At 43.8% G+C, this 24,391-nt stretch overlaps 1 protein-coding gene across 1 annotated transcript in view; it reads right to left on the bottom strand.

Annotated features, from left to right (window-relative positions):
• eif2ak4 (eukaryotic translation initiation factor 2 alpha kinase 4) overlaps nucleotides 1–24,391 on the bottom strand; it is a 69,809-nt gene that overhangs the window by 44,554 nt on the left and 864 nt on the right. The window contains exons 2-18 of the mRNA XM_079528753.1: nucleotides 24,109–24,224; nucleotides 23,571–23,673; nucleotides 23,286–23,459; nucleotides 21,412–21,492; nucleotides 21,109–21,257; nucleotides 20,690–20,790; nucleotides 19,293–19,450; nucleotides 18,115–18,656; nucleotides 17,099–17,214; nucleotides 6,748–6,908; nucleotides 5,923–6,380; nucleotides 5,372–5,462; nucleotides 4,897–4,986; nucleotides 4,174–4,296; nucleotides 1,917–2,021; nucleotides 356–419; nucleotides 176–255 (exon numbers count right to left, since the gene is read on the bottom strand). Coding sequence (XP_079384879.1) covers nucleotides 176–255; nucleotides 356–419; nucleotides 1,917–2,021; nucleotides 4,174–4,296; nucleotides 4,897–4,986; nucleotides 5,372–5,462; nucleotides 5,923–6,380; nucleotides 6,748–6,908; nucleotides 17,099–17,214; nucleotides 18,115–18,656; nucleotides 19,293–19,450; nucleotides 20,690–20,790; nucleotides 21,109–21,257; nucleotides 21,412–21,492; nucleotides 23,286–23,459; nucleotides 23,571–23,673; nucleotides 24,109–24,224 — 2,712 coding nt within the window. The remainder of the gene's footprint in view (nucleotides 1–175; nucleotides 256–355; nucleotides 420–1,916; nucleotides 2,022–4,173; nucleotides 4,297–4,896; nucleotides 4,987–5,371; nucleotides 5,463–5,922; nucleotides 6,381–6,747; nucleotides 6,909–17,098; nucleotides 17,215–18,114; nucleotides 18,657–19,292; nucleotides 19,451–20,689; nucleotides 20,791–21,108; nucleotides 21,258–21,411; nucleotides 21,493–23,285; nucleotides 23,460–23,570; nucleotides 23,674–24,108; nucleotides 24,225–24,391) is intronic.

Raw genomic sequence — 24,391 nt, 5'->3', positions numbered from 1 at the left:
GCTAATAATTTACTCAAAATATATAGAAAAACAAAGCTGAAAAACAAAGCTATATACAATATGTGATTCACAGCGTACACCATGGACTTCAGAGGCCGGTGTATTTATTTTGTTTTACAACTCTGTGACCACAAACTGCACAGGAGTTGTTAGCGGTGGATTGATAATATCTTACCTGGTTGTAGGTGGCTTTGGTGTTTCCCTGCACCTCCGGGCTGACGTAGAGGGCAGTGCCAACCATACCCGTCATGTTGCCTGGAGAGACACATAAAAGCACAGAAAATGCTACGTTTGCAGAGCACAGCAAACGAGAGTGAGCGACAAACTTAAAAAGGTGAATAGTTCTTCTTTTTACCTGTTGGGTCTGGTTTGTTCATGGCAGCCGAACCAGTCTCCTCCACTTCAAATGTACCTGCGGCCTGGCAGGAATGAACGACGTTAAAAATCATTAACCTTAAAACATCCTGGACTCCACAGTAGAAGGACTTCACGGTTCTGTTTTTCGTCGGGTCTGTTTATGTTGCTATAAGCAATAATATGTCAAAATTTGAATGACCTTTTTTTTGGTATTCAGACAGCCAGCAATGGGTAAAACGCTCCCAAAAATAATTTAAGTCTCTGTGACACATCTAGGGGCCACAATCTGCATTCAAAGATTTTCCTAGAAGCTTTGTCATTGGTCAATTTGCCTGTCTACTTCCTGATTGGTTAGTCATTTCGACCGGGTTTTTTTTTGACCAATGACAAAGCTTCTAGGAACATCTTTGAATGCAGATCGTGGCCCCTAGATGTGTCACAGAGACTCATTTTTATCTTCCTTCCTTTTTCCCCCTCACTGTATTACATCGTTTTATTTTTTACTGTGACGATTAGATTTGGTTGTTTTTACCTATGATGATATTGATTTTTGTTGTTATTGTTCATGTCATGTCTATGAATTGATTGCATACTGGGCCAAAATGGAAACATGACCGCAAGGGTATTTTTTGGTGCTATCCCTTTTGGACTGAGTGTTTGACTGTACTCCGTTTATACATCAATAGTTTATACAATAGTTTATCTTTCTAATAAACTATTCAATCACCACCCAACTATGACATAATATGTACCCCGTTTAACCACCCGAGGAAAAAGAGGTACTACAATCCGGGAAAGCATCTGTGTCATTGTAGGATATATTGTAGCCATTTTTTAGAGTCGGCCTCACGTCTTGATGGGTTAATTACATCACAATAGGGGTGTGACCACGACCAGCCGTGCAGCCAACATGAACTGTACACCACCATCGTTCACCCCCGTTGGGACACCCCCTTGGTCCCGTGGTTTTCAACGTGGGGTGCCCCCCCAAGGGGTCCTTGGGGGGATTCCAGAGTTATACGAGTTAACCCATTTAGACACAAGATTCTACAAATGTCTTCTAAATCATGACAGTTTTCTGAAAAACCCTATGTTTCTGTGTCAGAAATGATCTGTATTTGGCCGCCGACCCCCATCTGAAAATATGTTGTTCTGGCAGGGACTCACCCAGAAGCAAAGATTTGAGTTAAAAACATTAGCTCTGAAAGAATATATTCCAAGATTTGCGGCACATTTTCATAATTTTTCAAAAATAGCAGACCTACAAGCTTGTAGATCTGCTATTTTTCAATAGCTAAAGTATAACATAATGCTTAAAACAGCAAAAGGGGTTCCCGCCCAAAATGGGTTAATATAGCATCAAAATCACTGTAACCACTTTTTTCACAGTACTGTAACCCTAAACATAACAACAAATACACGGCACAAAATACTTTCAGATGGGCGTCTGCGGCCAAACACATTAATTTGGGGGTCCTTGACATGAAAATGTTTGTGAGAACCACTGCCTTTAGTCGACAGCAGAGTGCCGTTAACGGTTAAGTGGAAGTAATGCGTACCACATTAGCGGGATGGTCTGTAGCCAGGCCAAAGTCTCCGATTTTCACATGGTCCTGCGAGTCCAGGAAGATGTTGACGGGCTTCAGGTCCCTATGAATCATCCCCTGTATGGAGAGGATTAAAGAAACAACATGTGCTCAACGCGTGTCTCCGTTAGCGGTCTTCGCGGTTATTCCGGGGTGTTTCCTTGGGAGCTGGGCTTGTTTGCTTTAAAGGACAAGAGGTGAAGCCCCCACATGGTATACAGTATGAACATGTCAAGAAGGTCAAAGGTCACATGGTATACAGTATGAACATGTCAAGAAGGTCAAAGGTCACATGGTATACAGTATGAACATGTCAAGAAGGTCAAAGGTCACATGGTATACAGTATGAACATGTCAAGAAGGTCAAAGGTCACATGGTATACAGTATGAACATGTCAAGAAGGTCAAAGGTCACATGGTATACAGTATGAACATGTCAAGAAGGTCAAAGGTCACATGGTATACAGTATGAACATGTCAAGAAGGTCAAAGGTCACATGGTATACAGTATGAACATGTCAAGAAGGTCAAAGGTCACATGGTATACAGTATGAACATGTCAAGAAGGTCAAAGGTCACATGGTATACAGTATGAACATGTCAAGAAGGTCCTTGAGAACACCTTTGCGTAAACATGGTTTTAAAACACTAACCGGGTGGGAATGATGGGAAAATCACGTAAGTATTTGTCCACGTTGCGCAATAGGCCAACAGTTGCTAAGGAGATGAGAAGAGGAAGCGTTTCGCTCAACTCGTCTGTGTGTTCTGCACTTGCTCCAGCTAAACCGAACCTGACACCTTCAAACCCCTCCTTCCTGTTTGCTCTTCTGTATGTCCTCAAAGCTGCATTCGTAAGTTTTTAGGACTCTCGTGAGACAAAGACAATTGCAAGAGTTAGGTCACATTCACACCAGAAAGCTTTGCTGCGATTAAAACGAATCCTGCTGCGCATTGTCAGAAAGTGCACTTTGTTTGGCAGGTGTGAAGGCTCATTCGAATCCTAATGCGTATCAAAGAACCGCATTCTACTCCGAGCAAAAACAGGGGGTTTCGCTTCGCTTCCAATCGCACTTGATTACGATTCAGTGCAGGTGTGAATGCAATCCGCAGTAAATAAAGGAAATGAAGCAAACAATGTGGCGGGTGAGGAGCCAGGAGCTGAACACAGTTGGAGACGGAGAAGGCATATTTTACGCAGCGCAAAGATGTCCCGTTACCGTGGATAGACGTGGTCGAATGAGGAGACTGAAGCCTTGATCGAAATGAGGACGAGTACATTAATCAATTGCCATCAAGGACACACATAAAAACACTGCAGTGTATTATAGCCTACAGAATATTCTGTCTGTCTGTCTGTCTGTGCGTGCCGTAAACATGGAGTGCTGTCACTGTGTGGGGACTGGGGAGTAGGGACTTTCATCTCGATAAACTTGTAAACATTGTAAACTGCTGTCTGTTATATCAGTGCGCTCAGCGCTGTGCCGCCATGCCCAGAAGAACAGTGCGTGGCTGCGTGGGGAGAGAGAGAGAGAGAGAGAGAGGGAGAGGGGGGTCCAGTCCCAGACGGCACGACACATGCACGTTATGAGTATAATTGTATCACCATAGATTGATTTCACTGTGTAGGCTAGTTTATGAATGGAACACATTGATAAAGGTCCCCCCTGCTGCGTTTCCAATTGCTGCGGTGTGAAGGCAAACTGCAGCAAATTAAATATGCAAGAATCCCAATTTCTCCGCCCATACGCATCGAGTCTACTGAAGTATTAGGTGGGAATGTGACCTAAGAGTGCAAACTTTACAGTAAGGATCGCAGCGCATTTAGTGTCCAATCCGGTGTGCCGTCTAGCTTCAAACCACTTTAGTGACATCGTCAACCAATAGGTGACCCTCACCCTACCGAGTTCCACATCTCTCAATAGAGGATTAGGGAGACCACCTACAACCACTGCAGTTGTGCTAGTTATATTGCATTAACGTATTAACATTCTCTATATCATACACGATTGGTTAGAAGCACATTTTATTCATTAAAAACTACGCCCCAGATTGCAGCTTTTTTAAACTAAAACCTTTGCATCATCGTAGTCCCAAACTGCCCTTTGTGCTCTTTGGAGGTTGTACTGCAAAACGTTACGACTCAAAACACATCTGCTCCGCACACAGGCACACAGGCACGCACGCACACACGCACACACACGCACGCACACGCACACACACGCACACGCACCTGCTCGTGGATGTACGCGAGGCCATCCAGGATCTCCCTGAACAGTCTCCAGAGCCTGCTGGTGTCCTGATGCAGGCCGTGGTCAATGGTGTCTCTTAAAGTGCTCTTTTCACAGTATTCCATCTGGGTTGGGTCAGAAAGAAGGCACCCATTACATCATGTCAGACAGTGGTGGTACTAAATTGTTTTACTTAAGGAAAAGTATCAATACTGCAATGTAGAACTAAGTAAAAGTTAAAGTCCAGAATTCAAAATGTACTTGTAAAAGTACAAAACTATTGGCATCCAAATGTACTTAAAGTGCCAAAAGTAGAAAGTACTCACTATGCAGAATGCCGCATTTCAAGTCTTCAAATGTATAAAACAAATGTGTCGCATCGCGATGCATTGTGAGCTTGTAGATCTGCTCTTTTTAAATGGCCGAAATGCATTTTCAAATAAATGTAGTGGAGTAAAAGTACAATATCTGCCACTGAGATGTAGTGGAGTAGAAGTAAAAGTATTGTAAATTGGAAATACTCCAGTAACGTACAAAATATCTCAAAATTGTAAAAAGAAAAAAGTAAATGTACTTGGTTATTTCCACCACTGCTTGTCAGACAGTGACCTCTGGTGGTGAACAACAGAGACGCTTACATTGCCATTTGGACTTACCTGTATGTATAAAGTAGTGTGCTATTTGGAATTACCTGTATATACAAGTAGTGTGCTATTTGGAATTACCTGTATGTACAAGTAGTGTGCTATTTGGAGAGGCCGTTCCGAGTCTGTGCTCTCCGTCGTGTCGGTCGCTGTTTTCTTGCCTGGCGAGTCCTTATCGATCAATATAATAAGGTTGATGATTAGGACAGTGATAAGTCATAATAACAACAACAACAGTCTAACACAGTGGTTCTCAATCTGTGGGTCAGCACCCCCAGGGGGGTCCCCACATGATTTTGGGGGTGTCCCCAAATGACAGTGAAGGGACAATTTGATCTTGTAGCTTTTGTCACAATATATATCTGTGGAACCGAGTCAAACTAAACAAAATGCCTCCACTCCTACAGTGCTCTTCGGGGTGGGGGGTCCCCAGTTCAAATATGATTATTTTGGGAGGTCACAGCCTTAAAAGGTTGAGAACCACTGCTATAACAAAGATATTGATTTTCAATAAATATGAATGCACAAAGTTAGGTAGCAGGAGACGAATTAATACCTTAGGTAATGTAACCAGGCATATGTCATCATTGCTTTCATCGTTGCCATTGTCAAAGATGATGTCATCCTCCGAGTCGCTGTGCGATGGCCTAGATTCACAATAAAAGATGGCAAGTGAGTTTGCGAGCTGTCAAACAGGCACGACAACTGCATATAATAACACCCGTCATCCCTGTTTTGGGCATGTCACCATTGGCGTGATTTAATAGAGAAGTGGTTCTCAACGTGGGGTCTGGGGAGTGGGGACCCCCAGTGATCCCCTTTGGGAGGGGGGTTCCAGGAGGTCCCCAGCAAAGGCAGTTAAAACAGTAAAGTAATCACAATCACTTTAACCACTTTATCCATTTGGCTATTAAGAAAATAGCAGATCTACAAGCTCACCATGTGGCACGAGCAAAAAGTTTGAATCATTTCGAGGGTCCCTGGCACAAAATCGTTTCAGATGGGGGTCCGCGGCTAAATGATGAATCAATTTGGTGATCCTTGGCACGAAAAAGGTTTGAGGGCCGCTGATACAGAGCCAATGACAAATTTTAAAGAACAACTCACAAAAACGAGGCACCGAACACATCATCCTCCTCCTCCTCCTCTTCCTCATCACTGGACTCGTGTCCGCCGCCGCTGCATTTGGCACTGGAAGACCTCTCGATGGAGGTGGACCACTCCACGGAGCTGGCCAGGGCCGGAGGGGGCGCGTTGTCCTCCACGTTGTCCGCGAGGCCCAGCTCGTTGATGCGGGCCCCCAGCAGAGGCCCTCGTTTGGGGGACGACGGCGGCTTGAGGTCCCCCGCCGCACTCCTGGCCTCCGAGCTGTCGCTGGAGCTCAACACGCCCATGGTGGGGGTCTCGTGCCTCTCGATCCAGGCGTTGTAGTAGCGGACGATGTTCTCGTGGTTGAGGCGCGACAGCAGCGTCACCTCGCCCTTGATCCGTCGGAACTGCTTGCTGGCCGGGTTGACCTGAATGCGCTTAGTGGCGTAGTAGCAACCGTCTAGTTTGTTCTGGACCTGGTCGGCATGGATCATTGGGAAAAAATAAGAGAGGTGAGAACGGGCCACTTTCAACCTGCCGTCCCTATGTGGGGCAAGTCATTATTGGCGAACGCTTACAAACAATTCAATCCGATTCACAAGCTCAAAACGTGTCCGCAAGGGCCGGTACTCGGTAGACCAACTACAACCACCGCAGTGATGTTATTTATTTTGTATTAACATCTACCATACAGATTGGTCAAGATAACGGTTTATTCAGCAAAAGAAGGCATGGATTGCAGCTTCAAATGGCTAAGGAAAGAGAGACAGAGAGGAGCTAACTGTGAGGAACCGCTGCCCAGCGTCTTGGGACGTTCAAGCGGCTCTGCTGACGTCAGCGTACCTTAATAACCGCACCGAACGCTCCTTTCCCCAGGAGCTGGAGTTCCTCAAACTCGTTGAAGTAGCGTGAAAACTGCCTCTGGAAAACTCCCCCGGAACTGAAGGGAGCGTAGAGGATGTGGCTGTGAGGAATGACCGACGACGGAAAGTCCTCCGGGAGTTCTGGGAGAGGGATAAAATACTCATGCATCACACATACTTGTTTTAATGAATAAAATGTTATTTCCTGCAAATGGGTTTCGATTGTTCGAAATAAAATGTCATTGGTCAAAAATGTGGTGCCTGTCCTTTATCTACCAAGTGTATGCGTGTGAATCATCAGTCTATTAAAACCAAATGTTAGTCCCACAGAATGACAACATCGCATTAACCACATTGTGAGAATTTAGATTTACTATTTTCCCGTGAATTGGTTTGTGATTACAAAAGTTACATAATTCTATACATTTGGACCATGATATGCTGATTAAAATTTCAAAATTTGATACAAACAGAATCCACTGAACCTGTCAGGTAGAACCAGTGGTTCCCAAACCATTTAACTAAATGTTATGTCTTCCAGGGTCCCGACCAAGGGGCCAGTGAGGCTATTCAACGTTGAAGCTCTGGGCCCTAGTGGTAGGAGGAGGGACTACAGGCGGACCCGTGGATTCATGACCGGGAAACCCCGTGCAGCTGGGCTTTAACATTGAGCGCTCGGTTGCACTTCCGCATTTGACCACCAAAATTTGGTGGTCAAATGCGGAAGTAGACGTTCTGAGACGGTACTTCCGGCAGTCTTCCGGGTGCTTCAAAACGCCACTGAGCAACTTCCACTGACATGAATAGCTGGGGGGGCGGAGCTTCGCGCCAGTTCAGTCTCTATCCTTTTATATACTCTATGGTCCCGACCCACTTTTACAGTAGGTTCTGGTTGTACCTCAGTGTTTCCCAGAGTGCAAAGACTATCAAATGACAGATTGACTCCTCAGCATTCGGAGAGTATAGAGTACCGAAGTCTGACATACTACTACCATATGGATGTGAAGCATCAACCGACGGGGAGACAACTCTACCATTACCGCCACAGAATAAATTACATTTTCTCCAGAAACATACCGTATCAAATGTGAACTAGAAAAAGTGCCCTTCTGGGCACAGGTCTCCACCAGGAGGATAGGACTGTGTGAGATGTTTGGCAAAATGTTTAGGAGTAATATAAACATGTTTGCCTTTGATGGCAATAGGCCTATCTCACAGCCTGCTTTCCACGCCCACTTCCGGTAAATAGTGGTGTCTTTAACATGAGCATTTACACGTTTTTTTCTCTGGAGAATCTAAGTACATTTTCTAATGTAAAAATGTGACAGACCAATATTATTATGAAGCAAACAAGATGGTAAATCAGCTCGAACAGATAGAACAAACCTTACCTTGAGAAAACAAAAGTTGTAGACTTCTTAAATTACCTCTGTTAACATGTAGCGTCTATGGAGTGACGTCACGCAATCACCACTAACCCCGAAAGGGGCCGTATTTAGGGGGGCGGGGAAATTCTGTGAGATAGGCTTATTGGATGATTTGAGGCATTTTGTTCCAAAAATGTGTTTTGCAAAAATCAACCTGTTGGTGGCGCTATAACAGGCCAATGTGAAAAGGGTGGGACATATTCCTCAGCCTAGTAAGAAAATGTGTGAAAGATTTCACGTAAATTGCATGCTGCGTTCATGATTTGAGGCTTTTGTTCAAAACGGGTCAATCTTGCAAACTGTGAAAGCCAATTATAGCCAATTAGGATGGAATATGAAATATCGGACAGATCCGACTTGAGCACATGACCATAGAGATACTGTGTAACCATTTGTGAGATTTTTGGACAGAATCTGGAGGAGTAATATAAAAAAATGTTTTACAAATTTTACAAAAGTCGGCCTCCTGGTGGCGCTATAAAAGGCAGATGCGGAAAATGCAGGTCAAAGGTTTGTCCTTGGCCTCTAGGGAGTGTGCATGCAACGTTTCATGCAGATCGGTGCAGTTTTAGGTAAAAAATGTGAAAAGCTGCCTCATGGTGGCGCTATAACAGGCCGTTCTGGAAAATGCGGGGCAGAGGTTCATCGTTGGCATCCAGGGAGTGTGTGTGCAAAGTTTGGCATCGACCGGGTTAACGGTGCCGGAGATTAGCTGTACACAGACGGACGGAAGGACGGACACACACACACACACACACACACACACACACACACACACACACACACACGTACGGAGTGCAAAACATACTCTCTCCCCATGCCTTCGGCCTGGTGGAGACAATAAGATGGGTGTCATATTGTTGACTGATGGGGTCTATAAAAGTGGGCAGGCTTTCTGCCCACTTTAGATTAACCTAAAAAGGGCCCATAGAATCAAATTCTATGAAGAGGCATCATCACAATGTACCGTAATACAGTAGGCTATGCCTTAATTTGGCTGATAAAACCTAATACTCATACTCAATACTCCTCAGTTAAGCACATTATGCGGAGTGTTTGGTTGCTCTGAATGCAGCAAATAGACTGCAGAACTAGAGTGTGTGCACTGTCACTCAACGTGCATGCGTCATGTAGGTTGGCTCTCTGTGGCGCCTATACATTGCAATGCATGTGTGCGCGTGTGTGTGTGTGTGCGTGCGTGCGAGTTTCTGTGAGTGCGTGCGTGTTTTTGCGTGTGTGTGTGTGTGTGTGTGGGGGCTAGGGGGAGGGACTATGACCAACACTTTATCTCTTCCCCTTATGTTAAAATGTAGTTTGTCTGCGTGCGTGCGTGCGTGCGTGCGTGCGTGCGTGCGTGCGTGCGTGAGAATTTAGGTTTTGTACATCCTTAACGCTGAAGCATTGTGCCAAACCAGCCACAGGCTGACATGGTCACATTTTGCTAAGCCAGTATAATTATGGTTATATAGTTCATGCAATGATTTTGATATGACAATGACACATACAGGAGCGACAAATACAACATAGTTATTATCTGTAATCAAAAGCAGTTACTTTTCAAGATGTCTACAGATATTTATGCCGAGCCAGACATGACAAAGAAGGTGAGAAAGAGAGATAGAGACAGAGGACAGAGAGGGGACCCTGCTGAGGACAGTGTAGAGATGGTGGTGGACATCTACCAGAGTGTGGACGACTTTGTCCCTGGACCACAGGGGGACATGATGGTGAGGGACAACACAGCAGGAAGACAGACTCAGGGTGAGTTGTCAATGTGATTTCAATGTTTGAAATGTAAAAAAAATTAAGGGAAGCTCCCCACAGTGCACACTCAGATCTGTGCACAATGTATTTTTTTCACGTTCCCTTTGTGGCTCCAGCACCTCTCTTAAGTTTTTTCAGCCGATGAGCGGAGGTTCTTTTGACATTGTTTTCTGAAATGTTTAAAATGTAAAAAAAAACTAAATAAATACATGTAGCAATTAACTGTCTGTCCTTCAATAGAAGATTATTCATATTTGATTCAGAATTTCTTAAAGCACAAAACGTAACAAGTGCATATCCTTCACTATAATGATGATTTAGACCAGGGGTTCTCAACGTATTTGGCTGGGGACCCCCGGAAATGCTTTGCCCCCCCCCCCCCCAATTCAAACTGACTGCCATTCAGTTGCAAAAACCCCCCCTAGGGGTCGCGACCCATGGGTTGAGAACCCCTGATTTAGACAGCTGTTCAGTTATAGTGTAGCAGAGCTTTCAATTCTCTCTCTCTCTCTCTCTCTCTCTGTCGCTGCACACTTAGCTGTACTTTCTGTTTCAGGACAGCGCTCTAAAACAGAGAGAAGGCCTTTCAGAGTTGTCGCTGTGTGTCTGGGGATGCTGTGTCTTATTCAGCTGGGTGTGATCATAGCCCAGGCTGTGCACTGTGAGTATTGCATGTCACTAAACTACCACATCACTCACTCAGGGAGTTTGTTGCCTGACATTTTGTAGATGCGACAAGTATTAAGGCCACCACAGTATTAACTTTTGTTTTTCTTTTTAATTTAAGTTTATTTTTGCCTGTATGATTGGATGCATCTGAAAAGTATGATGAATAAAGTAGTGTTGACAATTTAATGCAAGTAAATAATAACAACACCATTGAGTTTTTTCTTCTTCTCAAATCAAAATTTCCACACAGATGATTGACCTCATCATGAACAGTATAGCAACTGTCTTTATCGTCCATTTCTGTCCTTGCAGATCGTTCAGCCAGTAACAGCATGACCAACGACACCCTGGTGCATCATTATAACACGCTGAAGTCCAACAACGACACCCTGGTGCATCATTATAACACGCTTAAGTCCAACAACGATACCCTGACCCTGAATATTACCCAGCTCATCAACAACCTGATGCAGGAGAACAACCTGCTAAAGTCTGACAATGACGAACTGAAGCAGAAGAACCAGCTTCAAAGTGAAGTAATCCAGCTGAAGAAGACTGACACTGGAGCATGGTATAATAGTTTCTGTTCATTGTGTAAATGATTGAATACATCGTTCACATACGGCCGTCAGCACTGCTAGTTAGCACTGTTAAATCAACATCCGGTGAGGGGAGGATACGGATCGTGTATGTATGTGTATGGAAATCAGCACATAGGCCCTCATTTATCAATCGAGTGTAAAATCTGCCCCAAATTCGAGTGTAGGATTCGTAGTACACCCACGTCGGGTCGGCATTTACAAAGTGATCGCAGACAGCTGTTCCTTCCTAATTTCATTCCTAGCAGTAATAAATGTGACGGCTGAAATCAATCTGGCATGCCCTATAAAATCTAGCCTCGCCCTCGTTTGTGCGACATGAACAACTGCAATACGACCTGGAAACCATGGTTACAGGAAGAAAAAAAGTTTCACTCGCTTGCCTAAGTTGCCTTGCTGCCCCTGCCCCCCTCCCATACACACACACAGACGCACGCACGCACACGCAACTTGTTGTATCTTAAATAAATAAACCTGCATGAATTAAATAAAGCTGTAGGACTACCCTGTAGGGCTGGGTGCAATAACCGCAATATCGCCATACCGCCGGTATACAACGCATACCGCGGTATCGGGTTCGTTACCGCGGTAGAATAAAATAAAAAAATAAAAAAAAAAATATATATTTTTTTTTAAACCTAACCCTAGTTCTAACCCTAGGTTCTAGGCCTAAGTGCATATGGTTGATATGAAATAAAGTGTATCATAATAAACAGTGAGGCTCAGTCAGTCTAATCATATGCCAGCAACACCAGAGGGAGTTCAACAAACCATGTGCAACCCAGATTCGGCACAAACAAGTATTGATTGATTGATTGATTGAACTATTTATTAACAGTTTGCAGAATTACAGTAGCCTACATTTCAAGCACAACTCAATACAAAGACTGTTAACTGCGAGTGGACGACCCAATAAAGCATTACACTTGTTTACAAGAGGGTCCACCTAAATTAATTTCACTCCTATGCCACAAAAATGTGGAACGCCCTACCAACTGTCATTAAGACATGTAAATCCCTTGACTCCACCCACCCCCACCCACCCCTTTTCCCCCTCACTGTATATGTTTTTCCCCCTTTTATGATGATTTCCTGTTTTTGGCTTTATAGAAGTGTATAGTGTACAAAATGTTATGATGAATTGAACAAGGTGGACCCTCTTGTAAACAAGTGTAATGCTTTATGGTGTCGTCCACTCACAGAGTAACAGTTAACAGTTTTTGTATTGAGTTGTGCAAATGTACTGTAAACTGTTAATACAAACTTAAATCAATCAATCAAGCAATAATGTTAACTCATGGCTTGGGGACTGGGGAGGCGCGCAGTTGCTGCGTGGTGTGGAGCGGCTGGAAGTTGAACCTTTCAATTCATCATATATTAAATCTATCAGTTAACTTGGAATTTGTTTAATATGTTTAAGATTTTAGGTTCCATGATGAGGGGACGTTTTTGAATGGTGGTGTTTGTTTCATGCGATGCGCTGCTGAGCGGGCATTTCATTGGAGTGAGAATGGTTGCCATTGCGATTCCAAGTGAGACAGTGTGCGGGATTCTTTTTTTCTCTACTTCTCAGTTCCAGTTATCCGACGCACCTGTCCATTGTAGGTGTGCAGAAGGACTTTTTCTTATAGTAAAAACAGTTCTGTCCGTCCTGTCTGTATACAGCTCTCTCTCTCTCTCTCTCTCTCCCTCCCTCTCCCCCTTTCTCTTCTCTCGCTGACAGACATCAATACAAAGTTGAAACCGTTACGATGCGCCCTTATCCATAGGCTACAGCCTAATGTCTCTCTCTCTCTCTCTCGCTCTCTCTCTCTCTCTCTCTCTCTCTCTCTCTCTCTCCCTTTCTCTTCTCGTCTCTCGCTGACAGACATCAATACAAAGTTGAAACCTGTTACCTACGATGCGCCCTTATCCATAGGCTACACGTTTAGCCTAATCTTTCTCTCTCTCTCTCTGACGGTCTGAGCAATGCACGATGCACCTGGCTGTTACAATAGCGCGAGGTATTAATATTCTCTCAAAACAAAGTCGGACAATGTTTTAAATTAGGCTACTCCAAACCAGACCCACCTATAAATGTTGTCTGTTGTGACATCAATGGGATCGCAGGAAAAAGACGCTCAACACAACTTGTCTTGATCTGAAATGATGTGAAATCCGTTCGCTTTTTTATTTCTTTTTTTAACAGCGGGCTGCGGGAGATGTCTGACGCAGTTGATTTGATTGACACCCGAACACGTGTTGCGGCATTGACATGCCAATCTTGCATGGTTGAATGGTTATTTGGCCCAAAAGGATTTATATATATTATAATCACACAATCAAAGTCCGGATCGTTTGCAGCTGGGGTTAATTGCCTCGCGCTGCGCAAGGGTCTTCTTCACAATAGCGCTGTTGTGGATTTAATTTTGGTAAACTGGATAACAACAGAAACACGTGGAAAAGCTATATGAGTCGTCTTGTCTGTTGTCTCTGTAACGGTGCCACTGTGTGTGTGTGTGTGTGTGTGTGTGTGTGTGTGTGTGTGTGTGTGTTTGTGAGCTGTGAGGGGAGGCCGCGCATGGAGGAATGACACTGGAACTGCACTAAAGACACACAGCTGCTCTATACATCTCCGTATACGGTGTTTTGAACGAAAACCTGAACCTGTGAACCATGAATTATATAACAAATAGGCGCGCACACACGCTGCTGTTTTGCAAGGTGCATCTCCTGTCCTGTCTGTCTCTCTATCACTGTGGTCCGTCCGTGACACCGTGACCAATTGACCATGCAGTTTGCACGTTCAGTCTATTTAAATTGCCTCGCTGTCAACTGTCAATTATATGAATATTGCAGCCAAAACCGTAGCCTTATGTGGCACTGGAGAGTGGTGGTGGTGGTGGTGGTAGGCTGCAGGCTGGCTTAGCCTATACTATCTCCGATGCGTTCCCACTTGCGCTTGCACGGCACATTTGGCATTCGAGCGACGCGTCGGGTTTATTAAACGAGGAGGAGATTGCACATACTGTAACTCCAGAAAGACATCGGCCTGCTGTAGATTAGGCTACAGTAGGCTACCCATGTTGGGACTCTCCGCGCTGCAGCACTGCACTATACTCTCCAACGTCCCGTCATGGAAATATTTCAGAACAGACAGCCCAAATCCTCGCATGTATGCGCTCATCATGCAAAACACTGTTTAAATGGCTTACGCATCTACAGTAACTTGCAACATTGTTTTTAAATGCGCGATTTTAATTGCTTGCTTGTAAAGTTGGAAATCTCCTACTAATTTCATATGACACAAAGACACATCGTTGATGTATTCCTTTACTTTTTTTTCCTTTTTTACATTTAGCCCATATACATACCTATACAGTTTTATATAAACATTTTAGGAGTGAATACATATGTTTCGATGCCTGTGACAGCCTCTCAGCTGGTCAAACAATGCTGCTCCGCTGTTCTACGACAGAAAAACAGGTGAGGACAAAGCGTACGACAGCTCCCGACCAGACGTGGTTTTTGTCTTGGCTCAAGTTCAAATTCAAACGTTGGCGCAAATCGTAAATGCCGAAAATTGCGGTAATTTCGGCGTACACTCATATTTTGGCGTACGCACGGTTGATAAATGAGGGCCATACAGTGGGTGGGCTTTAGACCGGATGTAAGCCCTGCACACTAAATAGAAACCAGGCTCCACAGATTGCTTCATTGTTGTGACTTGTGGACATTATCTGTTTATTCGGTTTTATCTTAGTCTCAGGGAATGTGCAATATTGTATGGCCATTAACATGTAGAAATGCTAGCATGATTTGCTATTTATTTTCCCTAAAATGAAGCTTCGAGTGTCATTATTTTTAATTCAGTGATTGTGTCACTTCAATAAAAAAATACTGGGTTAATTGTTACATAACATTCTACTGTTTTACTATACTGTACATTTTGCAATTAAAAGCAGGTCTGTCTGATCTACGGTTTCTAGTGTTGCACTGTTGACAGCTAAAATGTGGGGGTGGGTAAGGTGGTCATTGTGGGTGGAGTTAAGTACCTATTGTCCCTCCCATTGACACACCAGCTATAGGTGTTGAAATGTTGTGAACATTCAAAGGGGATTTTCTCAGCTTTGGGTAAAACGGCACAATCATTCTAAAATGGTCATATCCCCTTCAAATATTTTCCAATTTCATTGAATGATACATCATATGAAAGCTTACATTCTGTACTTTAATAATCTGTACAAAACTGAAAAATTACTCTGGTCGAGATGAGGGCCTATTTGCCAGACCCGGTCACATATATGTGCCTCAATCTGTGAAAAATGACGTTTGTTTTCACTTCATTGATGAAACTGCAGCTCAGTGTTCTTCTGCTACAGTAGTAATTACTAGTGAAAATGTTAAAAACTCAAACATTTTATCTTGAAGTACAAACTGTTTAAGCTATAACCACTTTAACACAAAAACCACCAACTATGATGCTTCAGCATGTTATTAATGTGGCTTTCACAACCCTAGTGACCCTATTCTGGGGACGAACATTATGCAAAAACAGTAGATCTGCAAGCCCACATCGCGTCACAATATGATGCATTGTGAGCTTCTAGATCAGCTATTTTCACAATGAAGGTAGTACAGAGGTTCTCAAAGTGGGGTTCGGGGACCCCTAGGGGTCATTGGTGGGGTTCCAGTGGGTCCCCAGAAAAGGTTTTTATGTAGTTTGGCAATTTCTTTGTACATTTTAGAAAAATGTATAGGTAAAATTTTGACGTAAAAAATTAGCTTCTCTTTCGGGCGTCTCCAACATAAAGTCTTCTTAGATGGGGGTCTGCGGCCAAATACATATCAAAACTAAAAAAGTGCCCTTCTGGGCACAGGTCTCCACCAGGAGGATAGGACTGTGTGAGATGTTTGGCAAAATGTTTAGGATTAATATAAACATGTTTTTGAGGCATTTTGTTCCAAAAATGTGTTTTGCAAAAATCAACCTGTTGGTGGCGCTATAACAGGCCAATGTGAAAAGGGTGGGATACATTCCTCAGCCTAGTAAGAAAATGTGTGAAAGATTTCACGTAAATTGCATGCTGCGTTCATGATTTGAGGCTTTTGTTCAAAACGGGGCAATCTTGCAAACTGTGAAAGCTAATTATAGCTAATTAGGATGGAATATGAAATATCGGACAGATCCGACTTGAGCACATGACCATAGAGATTGTGTGTAACGATTTGTGAGATTTTTGGACAGAATCTGGAGGAGTAATATCAAAAAATGTGTTTTACAAAAGTCGGCCTCTTGGTGGCGCTATAAAAGGCAGATGCGGAAAATGCAGGTCAACGGTTTGTCCTTGGCCTCTAGGGAGTGTGCATGCAAAGTTTCACGCAGATCGGTGCAGTTTTAGGTAAAAAATGTGAAAAGCTGCCTCATGGTGGCGCTATAACAGGCCGTTCTGGAAAATGTGGGGCAGAGGTTCATCGTTGGCATCGACCGGGTTAACGGTGCCGGAGATTAGCTGGTAACAGACGGACGGAAGGACGGGGACACACACACACACACACACACACACGGACGGAGTGCAAAACATACTCTCTCCCCATGCCTTCGGCCTGGTGGAGACAATGACTGTCATAATCGATACAGAGCCACCTCCCTGACAGTATCGGCCGGCTGATGTTTGGAACACAGCTCCACATATTCCAAATATGAATGAGCTTCATTTTAGTGACTGTGATAAAAGTAAAGTAGTCATAGGCGATATAGAAATTGTACTCATATCAGTTAAAACATTCCATCAATTCTTGCATATTTACTTAACTTAAACATATCGGGTGTAATATTACCCTAAATTTCACGCAAATATGTACTGTGCGTGTGTGTGTGTGTGTGTGCTACCTTCTGGACTGGTCTCCTGGCTCTGAGGCAGGGCTTTAGGTGGTGGAGGGTTGAGGAAGGAATGTTCTAGGAGCTGCTGGGTAGTCCAGCGATCGGCATCATTTAAACACACACACCTGTCCCGTAAACACACACAAAACGGCAAATCAATAAAGAACACCCCCACTGCAGTATCTGTATGGAATCTAGATACTGTACATCTCGGTTCATCCAAGTTACTTATATTGATCCAATATATATATATGTCTTGTCTAATCTATGAAAAAAAGACTAAACCTGGCACGTAGAAAATTCCTTAGATACTTAGCTGTTCATTGAAAGCATTTGATTGCCAGCACTTGCTTGATTGCTATCATTGATGACAATGCTGACTGTAATGCTACGTGGTATGCCTGAAAGTGGCGTATTTCTGGTTGACACACATGTTTGATATCTTTCTGATTTTTTACATATCCTTTTTTAACAAACCAATAAAATAAATACTTTTTTCGATTCTAGTATTCAAGGTCAACAGGCTGCTGATATTATGTAGTGAAGCATATGCATCAGCACGTGTTCTTTTTTGACTCATTGGTGCTCAATGCTCATACAAAATAGATAAATAGAATATTTCTAAATATTAGACAAATTTGACCTAATTTGCAAAAGCATCGATGCAAATAAATGCTGAGCCTGCATTAAAGGAACAGAGGAAGCGTCACTGAATTAGTGACATCGACTTATCATCCCTCTACACATCCATCCACCGACCCACATGCCCAGGGTGCAGTACTTAGTTCCGACACGTGTTTGACTCCGACAGTCATTAGACCGACAACCTACCTCTATCCCTAACCTAACCCTAACCGCAAGCACGGGAGCAGCACATGTTCGAGCGATAGTCCGACTGTTGTTCCCGCATTTCGGACTAATGCTCGGAATTACGTTCCGATCCCACATGCCCCGACTGCCCAAGCACCCGCCCGTCCTCCCGCCCCCCTACCAACCTAACCCTCGTCATCCACATCCATCCATACCTGTTGAGGAAGTCCTGAAAGTCTCCAGGCAGGCTGCTGGAAACGGTCACAGGGTACTCCTTCACCTCCTTCCCCTGGCAGAGAGCCAACAGCATCAGCCCCAGGCTCCACACGTCTCCCTTTTTGCCCGTCTTGGTCGGCATCGCCGACGTGTCCTCGCAGAAGCGCACGTGGCTTTGCTCAAAGATGTCGTCCTTGCAGATGTCGGACAGCCTCTTGGACAGGCTGTAGTCGGTCAGGCGAACGTTGCCCTCCGCGTCCAGCAGCACGCTGGAGGCCCCCAGTTGTTTGTGGACCACCGAGTTGGAGTGGAGGTAGTCGAGCGCGGCCAGCAGCTGGGCAGCGTGCTGACGGAGTCGGTCCAGAGGGACGGACGTGTTGCTGGCCAGGCTCTGGCTCAGGTTGGTCCCGGCTACGTGCTCCACCAGCAGGCTGACCTGCAGGCAGTCGTCCCTCTCTGTGGAGCTCAGCGCTTGGTAGTGCACCAGGTTAGGGTGTTCCAACTTCAACAGGGAGTTCAGCTCACTCTCTGCCCCGTGGATCTACGGAGAAGGTAGAGTGGAAGAGTTTAACCACATAAAATCGGATAAAATTGGTATCCCGACTTGGCTTACTAAAGAGCAGGAGAGCTGGGGAGACTCCAAACTAAATAAATCCCCTTTAACTAAATGATGGTAATCAACATTTTAATAAGACGTGGTCTTTGAAAACAGCAAACCTATGTTTTAAATTATTAATTATTTTTCCTGGCCTGAGTAAACCATACAAAGATATTGCGGGGTGCACGATTATGAAATTATGACCGATATCCGATCTCCGATTATTTTCAGGGTCATATCAGCCGATACCGACTCTAGGTATCTAGGCCCTAGGGGCTTGGCCCAAAGCCTGTTAATAAAGTATGAAATCAATCAATAAATAGCCTATACTCTTTTCCAAGTGTCTGTGTTCACAACTGAATGAGTACACAAATTAAATGTAGAAAAAAGGAAAGTTTATTTTTACTTAAGCTTTTACATATTTGATTTGGCTTGAAGTGACTAGAGGTATTTTTATGGCCGATATGGCCTATTCCGATTATGCAACCGATTCATTGTGCATCACTAATTGTGATTAATGACACTGCTCACTAACGGCATAAGTAACAGTTTTGCATCTTGCAATATTTCATTACTTGCCTGTTTCTTGCAGTTCTCAATCTTCCCCATCTCTTGGCTGGTAAAGAACTTGCCCATCGTCTTGTTCCATCGCAGGGACCACTCATAAATCACAGCAAAGTCTCCTGAGTTGGCCTCAAACCCGTAGTAAACACTACGCCCCAGCCTCTCGCTCTCGCCTGCCAGAAACATGAACACAGACAGAAACAAAAAGCAGGGCAGACAAAACAGCATGGTGGTCAACAAACAATGCATTGTAGACATTGGACAAACAGGAGTTTGTTCAATGTTTGTCCAGTTTTGGTGAGGTGCTCCTGCCCTTGTAAAATAAATATAGAGGATAAAGAAAAATAGCCACTCATAGCCACTCATAGTCACAATACAAAAAATCACACCTGTGTGGTGCAACTCTGTGTGGGGTTCCCCGGAACTTCCAGACCCGCAGGAACACGCCCAGGGTGCCGGCCCGGTTCCGGCGAGCCACCCCGCGTCCGAATTGGTCGAGAAATGACAGAGTTACCGTGTGGGGGTCCCCGGGGGGTCCCCGGAACATCCAGACCCCCAGGAACACGCCCAGGGGGCGGGCCTGTTCCGGCGAGCCCCACACAAAGCTACTTAAGGAAGTGGTTGCATCACTTAAAAAGAGTACTGTACTGTACTGTACTGTACTGTACTGTACTGTACTGTACTGTACTGATACACCTGAAATCATCATATATACAGTTAATATGTATGTGTGTGTTAGGCTGCACTGTTAGTCTGAGGAAGAGCATTGCGCTCGAAACGTCAAAGTCAACTTTGTTGTGCAAATAAAGGCACTTCACTAGCATCGGAGCCCACAGTGTGCGAGTATCTTCATTTCCTTATCCAGGCTGCACAACAGTGACACTTGGTTTTGAAAACCAACCAAATGCAATTTCCGTGCTTAGACACAGACAGCCAGCCACTCACCCAGGCACACACAAAGCTACTAAGGAAGTGGTTGCACCACTTAAAAAGAGGAAACCAACGTTTTCGACCTTGTAAGGTCGTCTTCAGGGACGCAACAAACATGTATAATACATTATCTCTCTCAACCAATCATCAAGTAAATATACAATACTATCGTACTGTCTTATGGATAATCCATAAGACAACCTGATGAAGGTCTCAGGACCGAAATATTTTCCCCAATAAACAAACATTGATCTTTTTTTTCCTCTTCCGTTTAAATAATAAACATAATAATAAATCGAAAATGAAACTTTTTGATGCAAAATTTGTTAGGATATCTATGTATTTAATGAATTTTTTACTCAGCTTTGTACTGAATGTCTGTTACAAATCCTGATGATTCTTATTGTTGTGTTGCATGTCTGAAACTATCTTGGTAAAATAAAGCATGAAGCGAATAACATAAAAGTGTTTGAAATCAATACCTATGCATTTCCCTCTGTGGACGACAAGCTCCCCGACTGTGCCGTTACAGAAGTGGAGAAGTTCTTGAGAACGATGGTTGTCCTCGTTGAACGTGTCACGCCTGATTCAAACAGAAACAACCCAAAGCATTAACACGTGTTTGTAAAACATGCATTGGAGTATGTAAAACACTATTGTGTTAGGTGAAACACAGGGTTGTTTTAGGTGATAAACAGTATTTTACTTTGGGTCATCTTTTTTGAGGATTTCACTGAAAGCGTTTGTTGGAGCACCTGTCCAAGCTGGAGGCACCACAGAGGTATCAAGCCCCAGTCTCAATGGTGGACGAGAGCTTTACCCCTGTGCCACCCAGATGCCAGAAAGTGTCCGTTTTATAGTGTCATTTTTGTTCCATGTTGGGGTTTGTACTATTCTGTACCTGTGACGGGTGGAAGACATGGTCCGTCGCCGACCACTGCCTCCTCTCTTCTGGTCCGTCAGTTCACAAGGAGGTGTGTCTGATTGGGGCGGGCTCATTGCTACCACAGAGCTGGTGGGGGACCACTGCTCCAGGCTCTCAAGACGTTCCTTTGATGGCAAAGTCACATCATGGGAATGTTACTGTACACCGTTTAATTTGTAAACTAAATTATGTGCAGTTTGAATTGTATTACTTTTAATTTATCTGAGAGTCAGAAACAAGTCTAATATTCATGGGAGAATGAGAGTTAATCTCAGGCACCAGTTTGGCAATCTCCTTCCGCCTCCTCCCTTCTCGTTTTTCATCCTCTCTTCTTTGGATTTCAGCCATGATTTCTTTTTCCTAAGAGGATCAGAATCGCCAAAAATATGCTTTCATTTACAAGGATTTTGACTTAGCGAGGCTGGCACTGTACTGTTAAAGCATAAATATTAATATAGATAAATATGAAGATATTGTTTCAGTTGTTTATACAAATAACAAATGGAGGATGAAACTATAGATACTGGTACGAAAGGTCATAAATATGAATATGGATGAATATCATCATTTGTTACATTATGAAAACTACAGAAACAATGAATGATTGAACAGGACAGACAATACAACTGCATGATGTGTGTGTAGGCGACTAGGCCCTTTTCCCACATGCACTAAACGCCAGTGGTGTTGTTCCATATTGGCCTAATGTTGATACAGGAGAGGGTGTTGCTTTCTCGAAGTACCGGTATCCATTCCGTACATTTTACCACTCCCAAGTCCCAACCTTGTTTCATTCACGGTACTTAAATCTTCACCCGCAGTAGGCTTACCTAAATGGAAACTGCGATTATTTCGCGGCTGCGCCCGGCAGCAATGACTTGCATTGGTGTTGTTTATCTTAAAAAACGTTTTGTCCCGACCCGACCCTTTGGTGTGGTTTGGGCTTTAGATCTCCATATATGGAGCTGACCTGTTCTGACATTCCATATGTTGATCTGACCTCATGAAACCCGGTACACTCAAGACACACTCCATATATGGCCAGTACAGAATTCATTCCATGTTGATCTGACGCCCCCCCCCCAATGCCAAAGGGCCAGCGCTCACCCCGCAGTCTGCCGTCACCCAGGCGGATGCGTGCACGCGACCTCGTCTTACTCGTAGTAATAATGAGTACTCAATCAAACAATGTTGGTGTAACCAAAAGATATGGTGAAAATATATACCTGTATTTATATATGCATCAAATATACTACAAAACGACTTTCATGAGTTGGCATTTACACCGACAAGATGCCAGTACAGTGAGTACTCAGAAGACACGCAATTGCCAGTGAAAGTGATTTGCGCACTATCATCTCAGTTGACAGTGTACAAATTGAATATAGAATCCTTTGTCCCAACTGCGTCCTGGGGAGGATCTCTGTTCCATTAACATATTATTGGCAGAACTATTAGCACCAAGGTGTCAGCAGCCAACAATGCTCTTTGCACCCAGGGTGGAATAGCCAATGTGGCCATTACACCTGGGTGTATATAGCATGGCAGAGACAAGCTGTCCATAGTAAACAATGCTACTGGCACCCAGGCACACATTAGATGCTGTATTATACAATATGTACAAATTAACATGCTGTAATACCGTTTGTATGGCAACAGTATCAGAATCCCAATCATCGGCTGCAATGCATAAACTTGGTTGGTCTGGTTTTAAAAAAAAGAAACAATCACCAGTAAATAGTGTGACTATCGTCACCCGGGTGAAAATAGGCACTAGACTTCATGCGTGATTTAGACACCGCTCACATGAGCACAGATGTCAACATACTTTTTTAACAAAGCTTTTGCTTAGTCTTTTTCCCCCCTTAAGTCTTTTACTCTATGCTTCAACTAGTTTTTAAATATAGGGTCTTAAATGTATTGCTATTTATATGCCTTTGTTTTTAAACCCCATAGCACTTTGTGATTTGCACAAAAATGTAAAGTGTGTTATAAATAAAATGTATTAGTATTATCTAATGTGGGAACAGACACCATACGACACTTCTCCATAAAGGACGCCAACTTGTGAATATTCCTTCTATCCAGCAATATTATGGACAGCATGTGGGAAAGGGACTTTATGTGCATGTGTGTTTTACTGTTTTCCATACCATGTCCTCCTCCTGTTTACGACGTTGGTCCAGCTTCTGTTTCTCCTCCTGATCCAGCTTCTCCTGATGCCTGCGCTGGTTCTTCAGCATCTCCTCGTGGAAGGAGCTCGGCGGCGGTTTGTTGTGCTCACTCAGGAAAGTCTGGATAAGGTCTGCAAGCTCGTAGATCATCACCTAGCAAGGGATGAGAGCCATGAATCGAGTCAGTGTGCTTGTGTGTGTGTGTGTGTGTGTGTGTGTGTGTGTGTGTGTGTGTGTGTGTGTGTGTGTGGCGTGTGCTCTCACCTCGCCACACCGCATGCTTGCTTTCTTGTTCAGGTCTGTCAGGAGGTTTTGGAGGTTGTCATTTGAAAGTCCTTTGGGGTTCTTCAGCTCCAGCTCAGGAGGCCTGTTTGTGCCCAAATGCGTGCATTACAAAATCGAACGCAAAACTCTTATTCACAAAACTCACACTGTGGCCAAGCTGTTGCCATATGCTTCAAATTGCAAACAACCAACCGGTCAGTATAATAGTATAATAGTAAAGTAACTGTCCAGAATGAAATATGAATTATTATTACATTCTGGAATCTCTACTGGGATGGGTTTCTGGGATACTGGTATCTCTTTTGACTTGATTACTTTGTTGAATGTTCAAGGGAAACACCTAATGAGAAAAGATACTATATCTATTATGTTATCTTTTGCTCATAATGTGATTTTAACCACTTGAGCCCTAATATACTTTGTCATATAACGAAGAGCAAAATAAACAAGCTCACAACGACATGCCCAAATAATGCAACGTTTCAACCTTCCAAAGGTCTTTGTCGGATATACTCACACATCGGGGTACGTGGGTGGGCATTTGACATGCAAGTCCACGGTCACATGGCATTCCTGTCCATTGCTCAGCCCATTGGGTCTCAGGCAGAGATAAATCTCTGGAGGCCTTTTAACCTACAATAGATGCAATGAACCTTCATTTTAGAATATATATGGTGAACTGATGGATGGATCAGACTTACAGGACAAGTACTGTATACACACTGGAACAATGTCCATTATCATTGTGTGAACTGTCTGTGGCTGTGCTGTTTGTTGTTTTGCTGTGATTTACAGTGATT

This window comes from Electrona antarctica, assembly GCF_951216825.1.
Source record: "Electrona antarctica genome assembly, chromosome: 18".
Taxonomy (NCBI): Eukaryota; Metazoa; Chordata; class Actinopteri; order Myctophiformes; family Myctophidae; genus Electrona; species Electrona antarctica.
This window is presented reverse-complemented; position numbering and strand designations above follow the sequence as displayed.